Raw genomic sequence first — 22588 nt, forward strand, 5'->3', positions numbered from 1 at the left:
TGTGTGTGTGTGTGTCCTGGATCACAATGTAAAATGTATTTCTTTCTGTAAATTATGTTCAAAAAATGTTTTTAAGCCACTCCTCAAGAGGAACCTTGCCAGGGACATTGGTTGCTTGCTCATCTACCCCCTATTCCACCTCTCCCTATGGTAGAATAATTCTGTGGTTAGGATGGGCTGTAGGAGTGGCCATGAACAGCCTGAACCAATTACCATAATTTAAACCCAGTTGCTACCAGGATCAGTTCAGGGGTGGTCAGCAATCCAATGCCTAGACCAACTAGGACATGTCATTCCCTGGCCACAGTCAAGGGACACATGACCCAATTAATCCAGGGATCCATCTTCCAGGAAATCCAACCACATCCTTTGATGGTCCTGGAAATCTTACAAAGACATGCTTTGGAGTGGCCGTGTCTTGTCTGAAACACAAAAAAGCTATTCACTGTCCATCCCACCCGACCCTCAGACCAGAGCCTGCTGGGGAGGGAGAAGAAAAGACCAAAAAACAAACAAATAAGACACAGGATAATTTTAAGTGACACCATTAATAACCTACTTATAAAAGTCATGGTTTTGCTACCTTAAAGAGAGCTTTGTAGGTGACCACAAGTCCTTCTCAAGTGCTGGGTTCCCTCAAGGAGTAGTTTACACATGGAAAAGACTGGGCACTTAGGAGGCTGAATGCCTAAGGAAACAGATTTGAGAATCATCGGCATGTCCATGCCAGGGAAGGCCAGGGGCACATTTGAGGCTGTCCAGGGAGAGATTCTAGCCAAAGGGAGAAGAGCTGGGGCAGACCCTGGGGAACAATAGTGCCTGGAGTGGATGAAGAAAAAATTGGTCAGAGATAAGACAGATACTACAGCGCTTGTCCTGTTGCAGCGTGGTGGACACAGATGAAAACAGTGTTCCCTCTTGTTCCCCTCTGTTAGTCTACCAAGACCTGGTCTACGCTGGCCTGCCAGACTTCCAGGGCCCTGGCGTTGGAGTTCTGGGCAGTGGGAGAAGTGGAGGGAGAAGGCAAACTGGATACACTTTCTAATGGGCAGATGACCTCTTGAAGGAAAGAAGACATACAGGAAAGAAGATGGGTGGCATAAACCACATTTTGAAAGAAGGTTTAAATGTAAACCCCCTGGCATCATTAAAAATGTTCTTTTCAGCCGGGCATGGTGGCTCACGCCCGTAATTCCAGCACTTTGGGAGGCTGAGGCCGGTGGATCACCTAAGGTCAGGAGTTCAAGGACCAGCCTGGCCAATATGGTGAAACCCCATCTCTACTAAAAATACAAAAATTAGCCGGGCCTGGTGGCGTGCGCCTATAGTTCCAGCTAGTTGGGAGGCTGAGACAGGAGAATCGCTTGAACCCAGAAGGCAGAGGTTGCAGTGAGCTGAGATCTCGCCACTGCACTCCAGCCTGGGTGAAAGAGTGAGACTCCGTATCAAAAAAATAATAATAAAAATAATGTTATTTTCAATAAAAACTTAAGTGACTTTTTAGTGTGTGGGGGGAGGAGTTAGACTGTTCTTTCTTTTGATGAAACATGAGAAGGCTTGGGGTGATCAGCTATACTGGAGTTATTAATACAATGCTAGAATAGGTAATTAATTGTATGTAGCCATCTCCCTCACTAAACTGTGAGCGCCTAGAAAGAAAAAAAAAGAGTAGAGCTGAGAGCAGGGGATCTAGCAATGCTTGAGGGAGGAAGGAAGAAAGGATGAGTGGAAATATCTCCTGCTTTATTTAGTCCAGTCCCTCCAGGGACACCTGCCCTTCCCACCTAACCCTACGTAGAAGGGCTGGCAGAGAGACAACAGTGCAGCCCCAGGGCCTGTAGAATCGAGAGGCAGGAGCCCACCTCAAATAACATGGAGTCCTCTGTAAATGGAACGCTAAGATCAGGTGTGGAGCAGAACCTTCCAGGAGCTCAGACACACATTCTATAAGGATGGTGGAGTCCCAGCATTTTCTTCTTTCATTTCCCTTAGCTTCACCATGAAGTTCCTTTGGAAAGTACCTCATTGTCTCACTATCTTATCAGAAATGAGGAAGGGGTTCTGGTTTCATTCTGGGGCATGAAGGAGGAGTCAGGAGCTGTGCTTTAAGGGGCTGGGTATATGACCCTGGGGCAGAGTTGGAGATGCTGGCATGGTCTGCCTCATCTGAGCAGTGCTCAGCATATGCCCAGGCTCTCTGAAATCTCTCCTAAAAATTCATCTTGGCCTCTGCTTTTGACTTGGGTGAGTTGTTTCCCAGAGTCCCACTCCTGCAGCCACATTCCTCCCCAGCTTGGTTCAGCTTAACTCAGCTGTGGTGCCAGGAAGACACTGGGGCTTTTCAAGAAGAAACCCCGCCTTCTTTTCTCAGAATGCAGAGATGTCCGGGGTTCTGGGCCTCTCCTGTCTTTCCTGGAAACACAATATGGCCTAGATCTGATGGGCTCACATGGAAAATGACACTTGCCTTGGATGTGATGAGTCCACAGAACCTCCCTTCTGGCTCTCGTTTGTTCCAGCATTTCTGAGCTGACCCCCCTGCCACCCTACCCCTGGTGTTGAGCACTAGAGACATAGTGGGCCTCAACCCTCTTGGAGATTACAGACCACAGAACATGTGGAGGGGTCAAAAACAAAAGCAATCAGGAGGGCCTCAAATGCCTCAATAAGGAGGTATGGTTTTGAGCTGGAGTTCCAGGATTTGGCATGTGGAGTGGCTGAGGCATGCAGGAAAGCTGGTAAGAGGATAGTGATCATCCCTTCCTCCTAGTGGGAGCACTCACTTTTCCCCTCTGGGATGGGGCAATCAACAGCTGCTGGTCTTTGTGTAGCATCCCTTCTGGGAATGAGGGTTCCTTTGAAAAATGACTCCACCCCAACCACCCATGCCGTATGGGTCTGGTGGGGCTGCCAAACAGAGTATCATGTCCAACCTGACTTCCACCATGGTAGAAAACAGATGACCCAGGTTCAGCCAATCACAGTGCCTCAAGACCCTCGCTTCGGTGATTGATACAGGGCAGTGCTTCGCAACATAAGGCTGTACAGAACCCCATACCTCTGGTGCTTGAAAAGCAGGGTGGCAGTTTTATTTTTGTTGTTATTAGATTGGGGAGCATGTCTGACATTTAGTGACCAGGGTGCCAAACATCAGCAGCACCCAGGACAGTGTCTTGTAACAAACAATTGTCCTATTCCAAAGGCCAATACACTTTGTTGAGAAACCCTCACCTAAAGGATGGGGCCCTGGTCCCAACTGGACCCAAGTCTATCCCTTAGGTTTTGTCCAAGAATGTCTGGCAAGAAAAGGCCTCTTTCTCTGGGTTCCCTAGCTCAAGACGAGCCTGAAGCACCTTGGCCCTTCCCTCTATTCTGTAATGCACACAAGAAGATGTCTGAAGGAGAGAACAAGGCCAACACAGAGAAAGGCTGGGATGAGAGATGGAGATGAGAGTGTGAGATAGCCAGTGACATCATCTGCCCTTGTCCTTTTCTGTTATGACAGCCAAAACATTTTTTTTTTCTCTTTCAAGTCAGGTTCCTTTCTCTTGCAACCCAAAGAATGGATTAATCCAGTCCCATGGCTGGGTGTGATGTCTCACACCTGTAATCCCCGCAATTTGGGAGGCCAAGGTGGGCAGATCACTTGAGCCCAGGAGTTCGAGACCAGCCTGGGCAACACGGTGAAACCCCGTCTCTACAAAGAATACAAAAAAAAAAAAAATAGCTGGATGTGGTGGCATGCACCTGTACTCAGCTACTTGGGAGGCTTACGTGGGAGGATGGCTTGAGCACAGGAGGTTGAGGCTGCAGTGAGCTGTGACTGTGCCACTGCACTCCAGTCTGGATGACAGAGAGAGATCTTATCTCAAAATTTTAAAAAATACACTTCAAAATTTTTTTTAAAGAATTCTAATAATTCTGAGGCTTCAGGAAGCAATGTTCCTTCTCTCTGGTGACGGATGTAGGAAATACAAATTTTAGAAGGCAGCTTCAGCTCTCTATATTCTCCCAAACCTCCCTCCACGCTGTCTACAAGCAGGAAACAGCTCCAGGGAAGGATTACACAGCAAACTAGTGGCAGGAATCATATTGGAAGTCAGGTCTCTTGCCTCAGAGCTTGGAACAAATGCACTACTCTTGTTTAATAAAATCAAATGTAAGCTCCTGTCATCGGGGTTGGGGTGTAACTATGTCCTTAATACCCCATTTGGCATTCAGGGGAAGATACACAAAAGGAAACTTTGTCTGGGTCCACTGGGAACTTTCAAGCTGGTTGGAGCCACCACTGCTGCCCAGATCCTGTTGATTTGGCTTAAAAAGTGGGATATTCAGATGAAACTGGGAACACAGGATGCTCAAACTAAAGGGCAGGGAATTTCAAGCCTGCTGCGGTTCACCCTCCTTCTCCTGGGTTTTCCAGGTGAGGCAGTGAAACTGCTCTCTGAGACCTCCCATTTCCTCCACAGAAGACCATCAGGAGATAGTTGGCATCCCTCTTTGGCCCAGAGCATTCTTAGCAGTGCCTTGTGGCCAGGACTCTATTTATTTTTTTGGAGATGGAGTCTCACTCTGCTGCTCAGGCTGGAGTGCAGTGGTGCGGTCTTGGCACACTGCAACCTCTGCCTCCCAGGTTTGAGCAATTCTCCTGCCTCAGCCTCCCGAGTAGCTGGGATTACAGGTGTGTGCCATGACGCCCGGCTTTTTTTTTGTATTTTTAGTAGAGACGAGGTTTCCCACCATGTTGGCCAGGCTGGTCCCGATGGCCAGGACTCTATAATTAGATGAAGATGGGATCTTCTGCCCTTACCATTAAGTTGGAAGGATGTATGCAAGGCTGGTACTTGCCTGACTTAGATAGAGGGGAGGCCGTGCTGCAGAAAGCAGGGAACCTGCTCACCTTTAAGTGCTTTTCTGATACTGAACTGTCAGAGCTCCTGGATCCTCTGGCATGCCCACTATTCACCAGCCCTGCCTGCCTTCCCCCTCCCCATTACACAGACAAAAGTCACTGTCAGGCATTTGTTGCAGCAGAATAAAGTCTTAATTGTTGTAGGTATGGAAGGGATTCAAACTAAAGCTATTCGACAACACAGTACAAAGAAATTCAGCTTCTGACATTATCTCCCCGTCTCTAAATTCCAAAATACGCTCACAGGCTCTCTTTCCTCTCCCCTCTTTCAGTTGATTTCTCTGAATGCTTGGGTTCCTGCAGGAAATTTTTTTAGTGTTTTTGAATATTTTGTTTTGCTTTGTTTTCACTTGAACTTTTGTTATGAATGTCCAACTTTCAATGCACTAGGAACCATGGATTTATCCTCTATTTTCTGCCTCAGAGGGACTTCTTGAGGTTTCTTAATTTATGATCAATTTTGTAAGTGTCCCATTGATACTGGAAAAAGGAAGAAGATTCTGTTTTTTTGTGCATGTGAATTTGTGTGTGAAGAGTTGTGTATATGTGTGTGTACATTTAATCTTGGTAGTTATTCTTGCTTTTTTAGTGCTTGAGTTGCCAAACAGAGTTGTATTAAGCTCTTTGCAGTACTGCTGTGCTTCTGTTGAATTCTCTCATCTGACGTGAATGCTGTTGTTTGGATGTACAGTTTTAAATGTGCAAGTGAATATGTGTGTGTATGTTTGTAGAATTAAACTTGTTTAGGTCTCCTACAAAGAGGCCACATGGCCATGTGCCCCATGTCTTATGGCCTTGTTTTTATGTTTTTGTTTTCTTTCTTTACACTTTTTCAGAACATGTGATTAAACAGAAATTTGAGCCAAGAGGAAGGGGTAGTGGCAACCTACTGAAAATCTTCAATTTGTCTTGACCACAAGGGAATCTTGCTGACTGACTAAGGGAAAAGCCAGGCTCTCCCTGAGACAATGCAACTGAATAGGGCCGACTGACAGGGAGGAAGAGTTGCACCTAGCCAGGCAGGCAGCAGACAAGGGCAGATTGACATAGGACATGTAGGCTGTCAGCTCTGAAACTCTACCAAGAAAGCACGATGTTTCAACAGACAAAAAGAGAGTGGCAGTGGGTACTTGAAAAGCACATGAGGGAGGTTGGTCTGCATGGAGCAAAAACTCCCACACTGTGCACAATTTGAGCCTGGGATTCCAGTCTTGGAGCGGGAATGGTAAGAGGGAGGTTGGGCCAAACTTGCGGAATTGTGGATAACACAAGGGATCACAGCAGAAGTGTAGGACACAGGCAGAAGCCTAGTGGAGGCTGTGTCGCAGGAAGGCAGGAAGAGACTGTTTAATGTCCAGGTATCTGAGGACAGGACTAGTGCTGAGAACTGCTACAGATGGAGCCACAGCCTGTAGCTGTGCAGGACAAGAGAGAAGATGCTCAAGCCTGCTGGCCCACAGCCCTAACTCAGGGTCCAGGAAGTCTGAATCCCATTTTAGTTCTCTGATGAGGAAGGGAGGGTGCTGAAGGTCAGAGGATGTGTCTCCAGGGAAACAGGTAAAGCAGTGGGGAGTTGGGAGAGCTTAATGCACCTCTTTCCATCTTTGGCAGATCAAGCAGTCAAAAAATTAAAAAGGATTAGCTACTAGGATTAAATAAACACACACATACACATTCACACACAAATTAAATATACAAACACACACATGTTAATGTACACAAAAAATAGAGTCCACTTCTGTTTTCTAGTATCCATAGGACATTTATAAAAATTAATCCTAAAATAAGAAATATACTTCCCAAAGCCAAAAAAAAAACACAAAAAACAGTATTTATCCACAGGTCAAATACTATATCCATAGCATATTTAAAATTAGATATTCACAACAAAAATCTGTGTGAAAACAAAACACAAAACAAAATAAAACAAAACATTTTCCTAAAGTAACCCAAGCATTTGGGGAAACCAGCTTGAAAGACAGGGATGGGGATAGACAGCCTGTGAGCATATTTTTAATGTTTGAGAAGCTGCAGAGACAATGCCAGAAGTTGAATTTCTCTGGTACTGTATTGGCAAAATGGCTTTTGTTTCGATCCTCTTTGATACCTGATGCCAGTTACAATTGTAATCTGCTATAGCAGAGAACTTGGTAGTGATTTTTAAGTTTATCTGTGTAATGGAGGAGGTTAGGTAGTAGTAGTTTTGTTCCTGGTCATTAGTTGATCGACCTTTCCATAGACGAAAAGTAAAAATACAGGGAAATGTATCTTCCTAAATGCGTTTATGAGACAGCAAGAAAATAGGAGACACTCAGGCCAAAATTCTAAGTGAAAGAAAGAACTCAGGAGCACTGCAACTGGCTGTTGTTCTTATGGCATTTACTGAACCAGATGAACTTGAGTTTCTGTCATCTGGTCTCACAGGGCACAGGAAATGGGAGACAAAGATCGGGGCCATCCAAGGCCTCTGGACACTTCCCCCATAAAGATGAGACCCCCCCAAGGTTTACACTTCCAGTGAAAGGGTGAACCAGAAACAACTACTAATCTTCAACTGCTGGGAGGGTGTAAAAACTTAGGTGCCTAGCAGAAAAGGAGAAATAATGTCATCAGCAAGAATTTGGAACCACAAGCTCTCTGTCCCTTATGGTGCTTAAAGCCCAAATTCATGTTACCTATATGGTCCAAACAATAAACAAATTAAAAAACTCAAGTCTGGGAGGCCGAGGCGGGTGGATCACCTCAGGTCAGGAGTTCAAGACCAGCCTGGCTAACATGGTGAAACTCCATCTCTACTAAAAAAAGAAACAAACAAAAATTAGCTGGGCGTGGTGGCTCACGACTGTAATCCCAGCTACTCAGGAGGCCGAGACATGAGAATTGCTTGAACTCGGGAGGCAGAGGTTGCAGTGTGCCGAGATAGTGCCACTGGACTCCAACCAGGGGGACATAGTGAGACTCTGTCTCAAACAACAACAACAACAACAGCAACAGCAACAGCAACAGCAACAGCAACAGCAACAACACAAGTCAAGTCAATAATTTAGAGTAATAAAAGACTGGTAGTGGTCCAGGTGGCAAAAATAAATGCAAATCCTTGATAAAACTCACTTAGAAATAAATTTAACAAATGTTATGAAAGACCCCTAGCAATAAAAACTACAAAACATTGTTGAGAAAAATTAAAGATGGAAATAGATGAAGAAATATACCATACTCATGGATGAGAAGACTCATATTGTAAAGATGTTAATTCTCCACAAATTGATTTATAGTTCAGTGCAATTCCAATAAAAAGCATAGCAGGGTTTTTGTAGATATTGACAAACTAGCACTAAAATTTACTTGGAACTATAAATATCTGAGCATAGGCAAAACAGTATTGAAGAAGAACGAAGCTGGAGAACTTGTTCTACCTGATTTTGAGACTTACCATAAAGTACAGTAATCAAGTCAGTGATGTTGGCATTAAAATAAACAGACCAATGGGGAAAAAAGAGAGTCCATAAATAGATCCACAAATATACAAATGATTTTTGACAAAGTCACCAATGCAGTTCATTGGGGAAATTTTCTTAACAAATCTTAACAAATTATCCTGGATCAACTGGACGTTAGTATAGAACAAACTGAACTTTGATTCATACCTCACGTCATACATAAGATTTAATTCAAGATAGCTTAAAGACTTAGATGAAGCAGCTAAAACTATAAAATAACTAGAAGAAGAACATATAGGAGGAAATCTTTGTGATTGAGGGTGGGGCAGTAAAAATATTCTGCATGATAATCTCACTGTATATTCATCAAAACCCATAGACAATAACAGTGAATCCAAAGGTGAACTACTGACTTTGGGTGGTAATGATGCGACAGTGTAGGTTCATTGATTGTAACAAACGTACCTCTCTGGTAGGAGATGTTGACAGTGGGAGAGGCTGTGAGTGTGAGTGAAGTCAGGGAATATATGAGAACTCTGTGTAATTTCACATCAATTTTGCTGTGAACCTAAAACTGCTCTAAAAAATGAAGTCTATAAAAAAAAAAGAGACAGAAAAGACAGATTACTTACAAAGGAGAAACCATTAGACTACCATCTAATTTCACATAAACAACAATGGAAGGCAGAGACAGTGAAATGATACATTCCATTGTGGAGAGAAAACAATTATCAACCTAGAATGCTATGTTCAGTGAAAACATTGTTGAAAAATGGGGGTTAAATAAAAACATTTTCAGTCGAACAATAACTAAGATTATTTGCCACTGGTAGACTCTTGCTAAAAGAAATTTTAAAATATAAACTTCAGGAATAATAACAGTGATTTGAAGTAGAAAATCTGAGAGGTAAAAAGAAACAAAGATCAGAGAAAGTGGTTAAAAAGTGTACATATGAAAAAAAGCTCATCATCACTGGCCATTACAGAAATGCAAATCAAAACCACAATGAGATACCATCTCATGCCTGTTAGAATGGCGATCATTAAAAACTCAGGAAACAACAGATGCTGGAGAGGATGTGGAGAAAAAGGAATGCTTTTACACTGTTGGTGGAACTGTAAACTAGTTCAACCATTGTGGAAGACACAATGTGTGTGTGGCGATTCCTCAAGGATCTAGAATTAGAAATACCATTTGACCCAGCAATCCCATTATAGGGTATATACCCAAAGGATTATAAATCATTCTACCATAAAGACACATGCACCTGTATATTCATTGCGGCACCGCTCACAATAGCAAAGACTTGGAACCAACCCAAATGCCCACCAATGATAGATTGGATAAAGAAAATGTGGCACATATACACCATGGAATACTATGCAGCCATAAAAATGGATGAATTCATGTCCTTTGCAGGGACATGGATGATGCTGAAAACCATCATTCTCAGAACTAACACAAGAACAGAAAACCAAACGTCATGTGTTCTCACTCATAAATGGGACTTGAACAATGGGAACATATGGACACAGGGAGGGGATCATCACACACAGGGGCCTGTCGGGGGTGGGGAGCTAGGGGAGGGATAGCATTAGGAGAAATACCTAATGTAGATGATGGGTTGATGGATGCAGCAAATCACCATGGCATGTGTATACCTACGTAACAAACCTGCATGTTCTGCCCATGTACTCCAGAACTTAAAGTATAATTTTTAAAAAAAGAAAGAAAGAAATGTGACCTCCACTGTTGGAGGTGGGCCTGGCAGAAGGTGTATGAGAAGGTGTATGGGTCATGGGGGTGGAAAAAAAAGTGTTTGTAAACATGTACACACTTATTTTCTCTTGATATCCTTGCCTCTTTGCAATGTGATTTTTCAGTTCCTTTTTTATCAAAAAAATGGAGTCTTTTTCTCCACCCTTTGAATTTGGGCTCAGCCCCAGTTCATGCCCAAACCAATGGGATATGGTAGAAGTGATGTTGTGCCAGTGGGTGTTTTTTTATTTTGTTTTGTTTTTGAGACAGGGTTTCACTCTGTCACCCAGGCTAGAGTGCAGTGGTGTAATCATGGCTCACTGTAGCGTTGACTTTCTGGCTCCAGCGATCCTCCAACCTCTCAGCTTCCCGAGTAGCTGGGACTACAGGTGTGAACCACCATGCCTGGCTAATTTTTGTATTTTTTGTAGATAAGAGGTTTTGCCATGTTACCCAGGCTGGCCTCAAACTCCTGGGCTCAAGCCACCGCCCCACCTTGGCCTCCCAAAGTGCTGGAATTACAGGCATGGGCCACCATGCCTGGCCGGTGCTGGTTCTAAACCTAGACTCAAGGCTCTTGCAGACTTTCATTCATTATCTTGGACCTCTGAACTGTCATGTTAACAAGCCTAGGCTAGCCTGCTAGAGGATGAAAAACCACATGGAGGAGCTGATCTAGCTCATTACCCTCTTCCATCCCCTTCCACCTGACAGCCAACTCATTAGTGAGCTCAGCGGAAATCAGCATAAATTGGCTGAAACCTGAAAAACTGTCCAGCCTACCTACAGTCTCATGAAAGATGATATATGGTTATTATTCTAAGCCACTAAATTTTGAGGTGGTTTGTTTTTCAGTTAGGAGCACCAAGAATTAGCAATAGCTAATAATGGCAGAAGTCAATAATGTCTTGTAGGTTAGAAAATAAGATAGAAATAAAATATGCAACAATAAATAGGATGGGCAAATAAGCAGAATAGAAGCGTTCTAAGGTGAATAAAAAATAGATTAATTTTTCTCATATAATAAGAAATAAGCATTATAGAGCTGGTGCAGCTGTTCAGGAAATTTATCAAAAACCTAGACTCTCTCCATTTTTTCTCTCTACAGTCCTCAGTTTGGGCTATTGCCTTTATGTTTACAAAATGGCTGCTGTACCTCCAGGCATTGCAACCGTGTTCCAGAGAGAAAGAGAGAATATGATGAGTCTCTTCTTTTTTTTAACTAGGAAGTATCTTTTGTACAGGCTCCACCTTGTGGAAAGTAGATTTCTGTTTACATGTCACTGGCCAGAACTCTTGTCACATGGCCATACCTAGGTACAAGGAGCCTGGGAAATTAATATATATATTTTTTCTGGGTGAACTGCTTTCCCAAAGAAAATCAGGACTTGGTTATAAAGCAAATGTAAGAATGGGTGTAGTTTAGATGACTAGCAGTCTCTGCTCTCTATTTTGGAGAAATCCTCTTACTTAAGGAAATAATCCAAAAGGAAAAGCAAACAATGTCCTTGGCATAAAGATTAAGAGACAACATTACACAGGGTACAAGGCACTGGAGTGAGACTCCTAGTCCTAGCTCTGCAGCTGACTTGCTGGGGAACTGATCCTCGGTTTCTTCCCCTTTAAATCAAGACATTGGAGTAAATAACATGTAAGCCTTTTAAACAACAAGTAAGTCTGTAAAGACTGAAGGGAATTAACATTTATGACAGATTCCTTAATGTGCAATAGCTCATTTAGACCTCACAACAATATCTCCCTTTACCCTGGGGGATGCTAAATCTCAAAGCAGTCAAATAGTGTTCCCAGACCCACATCTAGTGAGTGGCAGAGCCAGAATTTCAAGTAGGGTCTGTAGGCCTCCAAAGCCAGAGGCTTCTTTCTACTGCCCATCCAACCTTTCTCAAAAGGCAAATAAGGTCATGCATTTTTATTTACTGAATTTTAAGTAAAGTAGTGTCTTTTGAAGCAGGCCCAGTGCCACTTGCAGCAGAATCACCTGGGATGTCTATTACGAATGCAGATTCCTAAACCTTCTCCAGATGAACTGAAGCAGACTTGCTAGGGCCGAGGGAGACCCAGGAATCTGTATTATTACAGGCTCTCCAGGTAATTGGAGAGACTTTACAATTTGGGAACCATGATTTTAAACTAATAATTTAGTGTTCCATTCTACTGTAGTTTATTTATGGATCTGTCGCTCATGGAAATTTCCTCCTAGTATCGGGAAGATACAACTTAAAAATAGTCTGTTTTTCCTTCCTGTTGAATCTACTCAATTCCCTGGAAAATGTTAAGGAACTGGAGGTGTGATTAACACTGACTAATCTAGGCTCCATACGTCAAAGGCACAGACTAACATGAACATACATGCTGATTAGAATCATACAGAGCTGGAAGGGGATGGGCAAAGAAATGGCATTAGCTAAATATTTACTATGTTCCAGACACTGTACCAGACACATTACGTCATTTAAGGGGCCCAAGACAAGTGATTCAATCCCTTTTATTTATAAACGGGGTAGGTACTATTATTATTTACATTTTAGAGATGAGGAAGCTAATGGCCAGAGAAAAGCAGTCACTTTCTGAGATCATTCATTCATTCATACAATAAAAATCTCATTAGCTCTTATCTTATGCAAGACCTTGCAAATACAGCAGCAAAAACGCAGTCTAGGCACCTCAGGTGGCACGAAGTCCACCAAATCTCCATAGAAGAAACTGGAACTGAGAGGGCAAATTGGGACTGGAGCCTGCCAGAAGCCGTCTCTCTGGAATCCTCAGCCTAAGCAAGAGGGGAGTTTGCTGCTGAGGTTGCTGGAGCTGCGGTCTAGAGCAAGTTGCAGGCCTCTGAGCCTGTTCGAGGTTCCGAAAGGTTAGCTGACTTGCTTAAGTTAAGTGTCCTAGACAGGAGGGAGAAAGCGCGCGGGTCTCAGATCCCAGCTCCAATATCCACGCCTTTTCCCTTTTCACCTCCCGGAAGGAAGCCTTCACAGGTGGGGAAAATGCTCACCCAGTGACTCTAAAGTAGTGCAAAAATTGGCATTAGAGGCTGGTTCTGATTCCTGCTATCAAGGTTTATCTAATTCCAAGCTCAAATGACACAGAAAATAAAACTTCCTTCTTAAAAGGTTCTGCGGAAAAATATTCTCTGTTCTACGTAACAGCCTCCTTGGCTGTGTTTGTGTCTGAAGAAAGGACTAGTCTGACAGGAAGAATTACAAATCTGGAGCTCATTTCGGCGTCGCAGAGGGAAGGTGGGTGGAGCGTCTCGCAGTAAATTAGGAATTCAGAATGAAAACGTAGAGTTTATTTGGATTTTTAGTGACACCTCAGGATTATTATACAGCAGTGTCAGACACAGCTCAAAGTAATGATGACTGCTCCCCCTCCGCCCCGCGGGAGCTGGGTGCTAAGAAGGGGGAACCCCTCTGAGGGGTTGGGGTGGGGATCCTCCCTTTCCAACCTGGATCGGGAAGGGGTTTGAGAGGAGTGCGGCTTGGATCCCCATCCTGGATCTGTTCTGCAGGGGGTCGGGAGGCTATTTGAGGGTGTGTTTGGGCTCAGGATCTGGGTCTGACGCTGGGATCTGAGGACTTTCTAGGTTTGGAACTGGGTGGGGGAGATGGGTTTGGGGTGACCGCTGGGAGCAGGAGGAAATAGGAGAGTGAGTCTCCTGTGAAGGGCACTGAGGAGGGATCTTCGGGGGAATGCTGAAGTTGATGCGTGGACTTGGAGAGGGGAAGTTGAAGTGGATGCAGGGGCCTGGCGCTGCAGCGGATCTGGGTGGCATGTGCTGGGACTGCCGGTGCGGGGCTGTGAATGGGGTCAGGGTGGGGCTGAGGCAGTACCAGATCTTCCGCGCCTAGAGGAGGTTAGAAGAAAAGAGCGTCGAACGGCCACAGCCTTTTTCCGAAGGAGACTCACACTGACACACCCATCGCTCTACCCGGCCCTCCAGGGCTAGCGACTCAACGGTGCTCGGGCTGGCAGACCCCGCCCCCACGCGGCCTCTCGGAGCGGGGAGCCGATCGGGCCGGGGCTGGGGTCTGCCGGCCCGGCCCCCGGGGAGCGTGGGGCGTGGCCAGAAACCGGCGCTCGCGGCTGCGGATTGGCTGCCGGGCGGGCCCGCAGGCGGGGCTCCCGGCTGGGTCCAGCTTGGCCGCTCGCGGCGGCGGGGAGGCGGGGCCGGCGGGAGCCCGGCAGCCAATGGGCGCGCGTCCCCCGAGCAGTTACAAAGGGCCGGAGCGAGGCCGCCGCGGCGGCGGGGGAGGTGGGGCGAGGCGAGGCTTGCTGGGGTGAGGCGGCGGCCGGGCCGGGCCGGGCCACAGGCGGTGGCGGCGGGACCATGGAGGCGGCGGCCGCTGCTCCGCGTCCCCGGCTGCTCCTCCTCGTGCTGGCAGCGGCGGCGGCGGCGGCGCTGCTCCCGGGGGCGGCGGGTGAGCGGCGGCGCGGCGGGCGGGCGACTGCGGGGCGTGCGGGCCGGGCCCGGCCTCTGGCTCGCTCCTGCTCTTTCTCAAACATGGCGCGGGGCCGGGGGCGCAGGTGGCGGCGCCGGGGCCCGGGCCGGGCACTCGTGGCCCCGCGCGGCTCGGCGGCCGCCGGGCGAACCGCAAGCGGGGAGGGGAGGCGGGGCAGGGGCGTGTGTCCGGGCGCGGGCGGACGTGTCCGGCTGCCCGAGGCCGCCCCGCTCGGGACTCCCCGGGGAGGTGGAGTCGGGCGGAGTCGTCCGAGGTCCGGGGCTGCCCTCTGGGGTGTGAGCGGGCGAGGGCCAGGGGCGGAGAGTGCGAGGCCGGCGGGGACTGGCAGAGCCGTGGCTGCCCGCCGCCGCCCCCTGGGCACGGCGTGACCTTGTTCCGGGGACCCCCGCCCCAAGAGGATCCGTGCCCGAGGCTGCCGGGCCCGGGGCGGGGTTTGAGGTTGGTGTGGAAGGCGGCTCCCGGGCGAGGTGTGAGCTCCAAGCCGCTAGGGCTTCGTCCAGTGGGAGTCGGGGGCGACGTGTGGTGAGACCCCCGGGTCCGCAGGCCGCCCTGACTCCCGCCCGGCTCGACCCGACCCGACCCTGCTGGAAGGGGCTGCTTCTCCAGCCAGGGGGGCTTTGTGTGAGAAGAAGGAAGCGCGGAGATGCGCGGAATGTTTCTTCTTTCGTGCGTCTGGGGAGTGTTGAAGTGAGTCCAGTAACCAGAAGGCTACGGATTGTTTTCGTAGTGGAAACTTGAACGTTTGCTCATTCTGCGGGTTTTGGAAATTTTGGGAATGACTGTGAATTGATTAAACGCTTTTTATTTCCTCGAAGGAACATCACTCGCGATGTTCCTTTTCTTGAGTGACAGTTGATAGTTTGAGTCAAACATCTGTATAGCTGGTTTTCAAGGAAAAATGTTCGCTGGATTTTTCAAAATAGTAAATCAGGTTGGGGTAGGTGGTTGGCATCCACGAAGGGATGAGTGAGAAACTTCGTTAGTAGCAGAACTGAGACACTAGAAGCTAAAATACACAGCCTCAGTGTTAGCAACTAAAATGCAGTGAAAGTACATTTCTGTTTCTGAAACTGGACAAAAGATGTTGAAATTTGTTTTAAAAATCAAGACTGACGATGACGATTATAATTAGTCCTAATAGCTACCGTCTATGTATTATGCATTACTACGATGTAAATGCATAAAGTACCCTATTGTATAAGTACATTATTTAATCACCACAAGTAAACTCTCGGGAGTAGTGGCATTTGCCCCACTTTACAGATGTGAAAAGTGGGGTGCAGACACGTTAAGTACCCAATAACTTAAGTGCTAAAGCTAGGATTTTCACTCATCTCAGTTTCCAAAACCTGTATGTCATATATATATAATATATATATATAAAAATATGTATACATCATACTATCTGGCGTAGCCCATTTTTCTTCAGTCGTCTCATGAGCAATTGGTCTTTATTATTCACTTTGGATTCTTTCCTCATGATTTGAATATCACATAGGCTTCATTCCGACTCTTAGCACATTCCTGAGTCCCTTCACGTGGGCCTGCATTAGAGGAAACAATGGATTTTTGACATTGGCCTAGGGAGGAAGGCAAGGTAACTGTGTGGACATTTGGGAGAATCAATATAGTTAGGCATGAAACACAGGTAACATTTCCACACCACTATTAACTTGAATAACAGAGTGCACTCTTTTCCACCAGAAGTAGCATAAGAAGCGTTCATGTATTCAAGTAACAGTAGTGGACTTAGTTGAAGATACAGAACATTGCTCAGTCCATGTCCTGGAGGAGTTTACAGTCTCCATGATATGCACAAAATACAAAGCTGTCCTCTTATTACTCTTAAGTCCAGACTGCCCCAGCTTGTCTGCCTTCCCTGTTGGTTATGATGATGCCTCAGTCCACTCTTAAAAGACATTCTGAAAAAGGTCAAATGCTTTTTATTTCCTCTATAACTTGGCTTCCCTTTTAAAGACTTGCACCTTTTTATGTTCTGAGTATGTTTTATTGTTCTCTGCCCAACTTCTTTCTCCAACATAGGTTTCTGTAGGGAAATTGATTCCTTGTCCCTAGTACACAGTTTTAGTACCACTGTGTCTATATGTATATCGCATCTGAGAATGCTATTTGCATCCTTTCTGCCATTTCATAACTTTTTTTCTTTGAAAACATGCCCCCAATCCAACTCTTCTATGAATGCCTCTTGAATGTCTCCTCCTTTCTTGGTATGCAGCCTTCAGCTTAATCCTGCCTGTTATCCTCCAAATCTAGTTGCTTTCCCATGTTTCTCTCATCTGGGCTTTCTATGGCTGCTGCCAAACTAGTCTTCCTCAGCCATCCCCACGAAGGTTTGTAAGATTTCCCATTTGTATTCAGCACTTACAACAACACTTAGCAGCTTATGATTGGGGCCATCTCTGAGTATCCTACCAGGGATCTCATTTCCCGTTACTGCAGACTTTCAAGCAATTTCTCTTTCTCACTGACTCCTGACTGTTCAGCCTTTTCACTACACATTTAGTTTTGCCCCTTTTTTGGGAGTGTGAGAAGTTCTCAGCCCTGACTTGCTGTGCTGGTTTAGTTCTTGAATTCTTTGTCTTCCAGAACTCTGCAACACTTAACAGTTTGTGTTGTCCATTTCTACTGCCTGTGCTGCTACTTAACTCTACTTGAATGTGTTATGGTACCCAGAGGACAAGATTCATGCCATTTCTTTCTTTTATGGCCTCAGAACTTAGCACTGTGTTTTATATTCTATTCCACATAAATGCTTGTTGATTTCTATTTGAGCATTCCTTTAATATTCATACTGTTTTATGTAAGTCCAGTTTATGCAATATTAACTTATAATTCCGTATAAATAATCAGGAAAAGTTGTATGGTGTGTTGAAAGCAATTGGTCATTTGTCCCACCTTCACCAGCAGTTATGCAGAAAACAGGGGCAATACCTACTTTTGCCTAATTCATGAGATTGTGAAGATCACATGAGAAAGTGGTATTTGAGTTTGAGGTTGCTATTCTGTGTTGTTACTAATGAGCAGGACTGATGTTCAATAAGCAGTTCCCACTGGGCCATGTGTGTTTTGGTTAAACATCCTTTCTGATTGGTTGGTACCCTTGTAGTGCCAGTTGTTAAATATTTTTAATATCATCTCTATAGGGAGGCATTAGTATTCAAAAAGGGAAATGATTAGCGTAAGCTGGAATGATTGCGGGAGGCTTCCTGGACACTTTAGGACTTAAACTGACTTTGAAGGGTGGGTAGAATTCAGAGTGGGATTTGATGAGTGTGAAAGTTCTTTTAAAGTTGTGTCCCCAACTGTCCTGGGGCCTACTCCAAGGGAGGAAACAAGGCTTTTACTGACTGACTGGCAAGTTACTCTTCAGAGTTAGGTTCCTTATTCTGTACTGTGGAGTTTGGATGTATTAACCTCTATCATTTTTTCCCCAATCCTAAAAGCTATAGTACATAGCTGGAAATAAAACATAAAATTAATCAAAGTGGAATGAATGAGGGAGAATAACATTATGGGATGCCCAGTAGGGCTGGGCATTCAAATGGTGAAAGTCCTAAGTATATTATCACTTCAGTTTACAGATGAAAAAATGACTCAGGTGAATTTCTTAGGGTGGCACAGGGGCAGAAGAGAGACAGGAACTTTGATTTTCTGATTCCACATCTCGTGCCCTATATGGTGCTTTAAAATGTGAAGGACTCGGAGGTGGGGGTGGGACAGGGTTGGGATAGGTGGTTGGCATCCACGAAGGGGTGAGTGACTTAAGTGAAGTAGGCCTTGAACTTCACAGAATTCATGAAAAGTGAATTCTAAAGGTGGAAGGGAGGGGGAATGATTAAAGCCTTTAAGTCCTCAAGGGAAAGGTCAATTTTTGTTTTAATTGCTGATAAAAGGACCTAGTATAAACTTATTGATTGAGAAAAGCAGGCCTATAGTAGTTTGGAAGATGGTCTTGAGTAAGTACGGTTAATTGAATTGGGGTGTAATTAAAGGCCTTGGTTTAGAATATTAGATGATCCGCTTTGTTGTTGAAATTAAGAGAGGAGTTGACATACAAATAATCAAGAGGAAGATAAATCTTGTTCCTGTGAGGAGGGCCGCTTATGTAGGGAAGACCCCTGTTGAAAGGTTCTAGGCCTTAGTTGAGCAGTTACAGGGACTCAACACCATTCTTGTAGTGTCATTTTATTGCACCAAATATGTTCCTGTGTAATAAATGGAATTTTGAAAATGCTGTTATCCTATGGATGGCCCTTCTGATGTGAGAACGTGTCTCTTCAAACCACAGAGCCCCTTACAAATGTCGACAAACCTCTTGCCTTTTGCAGTTCTCCTTGGTCATGGCTTACGTAACACAGAGTTCTCTGAACAGATGGACTGTGGTTTAATGTCATGTGATTGGGTCACATCTTTGCTTCCTGCTTCTGGAATTGAGGGCAGATGCTGGCATATTTCTCAGGGATTTTTTAATGCTTTGTCCCATAGAACTAGCTTGAGGAAAGTTTTGGAGTCTTCTCAAAATGTATGGTCTGTTCTGACCCAACCTAACTCCAATACTTAGGATAATATTTAATGCCATTCTTAACTGAATTTTCTCAATGTCAAATCCAGGCAGTCTCCATAAACATTAAAATTGTTTACCACTTTGAATTAGATCCAATTTTATGTGTTTTGTTTGCTTTCCAGGTAAGTTTCTTGTGGCTACCCTTCTTCATCATGAAGAAAATTGGTTGGTAGACTTGTAATTATTCATCTCAGACATCACTTTCTTAAATACTAGTGGACTAAGTCCAGTTGGTTTTATGGTCCAATTTTATAGATCAGATCAAATCTTTTGTAAAGCTGCTCCCTCAAAGAACGATTTCTAATCTAACTTTAAAAAAAATTGACTTGCAGAGTATACACACAGGTTGCTTTGAAATTTCTTGAAGGGTTACAAGAATATGCTACATATTCTACCTGTCTTGTCTCGTTTAATTCTCTCTTCTCTCTTTTTTTTTCTTTGACCATGGCTAATATGTCATCATTTAATTCTCATAACCAACCTTGAGTGGTAGTTGTATAGAGTACCAAAACTTCTTACTTATTTGCTGGTTAATTTCCAAACTCTTAAGTCCATTTGTTCCCAGATACAGGTGGCCAGTGCTCAGAAGATAACTGTAGGTTTTGATAACATCAGCTCTACCCCAAGATTCTTTTCAACTCTAAACATTATCTAAAGGTGTTAGTATTTTTTCATCCTCTATTCGTAAATACATATATAAAAGAAAGACACTGCTTTGAATGGCACAGATGTAGACTAACAGTAGTTCAACCACTGAGACTCAAATGCTTTTTTATTACCATAAACCCCATCTGCCTGGGTAGGCAGAATTGACACAATTTTGCTCAGATTGGAACCTAGTTCATATCTCTGAAAGAAGACCCTCTTTGTTTCCATTTTATAGACCAGGAAACTGAAGTTGCGCTGTTAATGAAAGGTGGAGCCTGCATTTGAGCACTCCAGGGTATGTGCTCTTTTCCTATACAGATGCTCCTCTACTTATGGTGGGGTCACATATGTCCATGCTACTTTCATGTAGAGGAAATACATTGTTAGAGCCACTTCAGCAGGAAAGTTTTTCTCTTTTTTGCAAACCATGAGAACTTGCTTCAGATTGTCTTGATTACAGTTTTACTGTTTCTTTGCAACTGCAGGCTATTCAGATACTAACAGTCTTTCTTTAACATCATATTTTTAGGTAATTTGAATCTCCCTGATGTGTCCAGTGATAGTTGATCACTTACTATTTGTATTGATTTATACATATATTCATAGCAAATTCTTTTCTTCTGAAAGTAACATAAGCACAGGACTGAAAATTTCTATTAGAGAAAAGAAAAAAGCCATCACCAGCCATTATTAACATTTTGGCATATCCTGCACCCATGCTTTTTTTTTTTTTTTTTTTTTTTTTTGAGTATAAAAAACCATTCTTGGGCTGGGCATGGTCATGGCTCACACCTGTAATCCCAGCACTTTGGGAGGCCAAAGTGGGCGAATCACGAGGTCAGGAGTTCGAGACCAGCCTGGCCAACATGATGAAACCCTGTCTCTACTAAAAATACAAAAAATTAGCTGGACGTAGTGGCAGGCACCTGTAATCCCAGCTACTTGGAGGCTGAGGCAGGAGAATCACTTGAACGCGGGAGGCGGAGTTTGCAGTGAGCCAAGATCGTGCCACTGCACTCCATCCCGGGCAACAGAGTGAAACTCCATCTCAAAAAAAAAAAAAAAAAAGCAACAAACCATTCCTTAATCATTCTATTTCAGCAGTTTATGAAAGCTAATGAAAGTGTTTAAATTGACAAAGAGCTTCAGTTTACAGAGGAAAGAGCTTCAGTTTACAGCGGAAATGGCTCATCTATTCTTAGCAAATATTTAGTAGTGATCAACATGATGAGAAATATAGGAAAAGTAAGAGGCAGTCTTGCTTTTCAAAAAATTGATGCTGAGGAAATACGACTACAGACTCAGTACTACCAACCACAGCGACTGCTTTACAGAGGAGGTAGGACTTGATCTCTCTGCCTTGCAGGAGGGTAGGGCTTTGAGTGGATGTGTGGTGGAAAGGAGGCACTCCTTGGCTGGAGAGGATGGCATGTGTGGAGAAAGAGCATTCTAAGTTTCAGGATTTCTAAGGGGAGAAATGGAAGTTCATGGTGTTAAAGGGTGGGCTCAGAGAATTATGGGCCTTGAAAATCAGGTGAGAGGTTTTAATGTGGAAAAAGAATGTCTAATTGTGCCACAGAGGGAATGGATCAGGGTGGCTACCCAGGGAAATTTTGGAGTTGGTTTGATGGCATTGAGAAACGGGGTGAAATGGTGACTGTATGACATTTGAAACAAAGAAATCAGAAGAATTAGTAGTAGGGGCCTGTGTGTGGCTGTTCCCTTGCTTGTGTGCTCTTCCCTCACATACCTGCATGGCTTCCTCCCTCACCTCCTGCAAGTCTTTGCTCAGATGACACCTTTTTCTCTGTGAGGCTTATCCTGCCACCTTTTAAAATATTGTCATCATCCTACAGTGCTTTCCTTCTGTGTAACAATATCTTCTAACATATTTTATTTATTTACTTATCACATATACTTATTTACTGTTTATTGTCTCCTTCCTATCATTCTAAGCTTTGTGAAAGTGGATGTCTTTGTTTTGTTCACTAATGTATCTCAAGTGTATAGAAAGTGCCTGGTGCATCCTAGGCACTCACTCAATATTTGTTGAGTGGCGGTAGGTCTTAGCTGTAAAGAGGTAGAGTACAGAAATTAAGAGTGACTCCATGAAAGAAAAAAAGAATGACTCCCAAGCTTTTTTAGGCTGGATAATGCCTTTAACTTAGTGAGTAATTTGGCACGAGGATTAAGGGGAGACGAATTCTGGTTTAAGCATGTTGAGTTTGAGGTGAAGGTAGCCAAATAAAATTGCTTAGTAGTCAGCAAAGATAAAAAAAAATGGAACCTAGTTGGAAATGGGAGAGAACCTTAAGCAAAGAAATGGCTACTAGCATCTAGCATTCACCTCATATTCTCTCTCTCTCTCTCTCTTTCTCTTTTAGGGGTGGGAGGATTCTAGTGTCCTAAAACGCTACCTTAAATGGAGTTTTTATTTAGACCTTGAAGTCCTAGCTTGTATCTGGAGTCCCGGTCCGTTTGCTGGGATATGGTTCTCTCCTGTTTTTCAGGTTCATGCTTTCTATTTTTCCCCTACCTCTCTTAGTAAAGATGTATATATTCAGAATTACTTGTGATCTTCTGGTTGTATTGAAATTAACCTTCAGACAGTGCTGCTTTCTCTGCAGTAATGCGTTTGATCTCTTGGGAGTGTGGTTCTTGGCTGAGATAAAAGAGAGGAAGTTTCCTGCTTGCGGCCTAGGCCTCAGGTCATGGTTGCTGATGTTACAGGTGTCAGCTTTATTATCTCCTGGAGCTCCC

The 22588-nt window shown here is 44.4% G+C and overlaps 1 protein-coding gene across 1 annotated transcript in view; it reads left to right on the forward strand.

The window, feature by feature from the left end:
- Nucleotides 1-14374: 14374 nt before the first annotated feature.
- Nucleotides 14375-22588, forward strand: part of TGFBR1 (transforming growth factor beta receptor 1) — a 46956-nt gene continuing 38742 nt past the window's right edge. Inside the window, exon 1 of the mRNA XM_032164668.2 lies at nucleotides 14375-14553. Within this exon, the coding sequence (XP_032020559.1) occupies nucleotides 14463-14553 (91 nt within the window). The 5' untranslated portion in view covers nucleotides 14375-14462. The remainder of the gene's footprint in view (nucleotides 14554-22588) is intronic.

Source organism: Hylobates moloch, unplaced genomic scaffold, assembly GCF_009828535.3.
Source record: "Hylobates moloch isolate HMO894 unplaced genomic scaffold, HMol_V3 SCAFFOLD_10, whole genome shotgun sequence".
Taxonomy (NCBI): Eukaryota; Metazoa; Chordata; class Mammalia; order Primates; family Hylobatidae; genus Hylobates; species Hylobates moloch.